This window comes from Apteryx rowi, unplaced genomic scaffold (genome assembly GCF_003343035.1).
Source record: "Apteryx rowi isolate R43461 unplaced genomic scaffold, aptRow1 scaffold_326, whole genome shotgun sequence".
In the NCBI taxonomy this organism is placed as follows: domain Eukaryota; kingdom Metazoa; phylum Chordata; class Aves; order Apterygiformes; family Apterygidae; genus Apteryx; species Apteryx rowi.
This window is the reverse complement of record NW_020449708.1, coordinates 308,384-309,000: the sequence shown is the minus strand read 5'-3', so window position 1 is coordinate 309,000 and position 617 is coordinate 308,384. Positions and strand designations below refer to the sequence as shown.

At 77.9% G+C, this 617-nt stretch overlaps 1 protein-coding gene across 1 annotated transcript in view; it reads left to right on the top strand.

Annotated features, from left to right (window-relative positions):
* The first annotated feature begins 284 nt into the window (after nucleotides 1-284).
* Nucleotides 285-617, top strand: part of ALAS1 (5'-aminolevulinate synthase 1) — a 7,311-nt gene continuing 6,978 nt past the window's right edge. The window contains exons 1-2 of the mRNA XM_026071498.1: nucleotides 285-352; nucleotides 507-617. Coding sequence (XP_025927283.1) covers nucleotides 527-617 — 91 coding nt within the window. The 5' untranslated portion in view covers nucleotides 285-352; nucleotides 507-526. The remainder of the gene's footprint in view (nucleotides 353-506) is intronic.

Here is a 617-nt window from a genome sequence, read left to right as displayed (position 1 = left end):
CTCCCCCAGCTCCGGGCAGCAGCCGCGAGGCGCGTCGAGGCAGCGCCGCGCTTCCTCGGGCGACGGAGGGGGCAGCGCTCGCCTCCTCCTCGCGAAGGGGCGGCTTTAGGGGCCCCCCGGCCTGCTGGGCCGCGGCAAGCGGCTCCGAGCCTTCTGGAAAACAAGCGCTGCGCGGCCCGAGCCKGGCGCGAGGGGGAGCCCGGCCCCCCCCCGCCGCCATCATCCCACCGCCCCCTCAGCCCGGCCCGGCCCGCGCCTGCGCCGTGGGGCGGCGGCGGCCGCAGCGCGCCTGCGCCCTGCCCGCCTGTCCTATATAGGGAGCGGCGGCGGCCGGCAGCAGGACCGGTGTCAGGTAAGGCGGCGCCCCGTGTCACCCCCGCTAATCCCCGGCGCGGGGCGGCGGCGGCGGCTGCCTCCCTCCTTCCCCGCACGCGTTTGGGGGGCGCCCTGTCGCGACGGGGCCCCTGTCGCGACAGGGCGCTGACGCCACTTCCGCCCTCCGTCAGGCGAGACGAGASGAGAGGAGATGGAGGCGGTGGTGCGGAGCTGCCCGTTCCTGGCCCGCGTGCCGCAGGCCTTCCTGCAGAAGGCCGGGCCCTCGCTGCTGCTCTACGCCC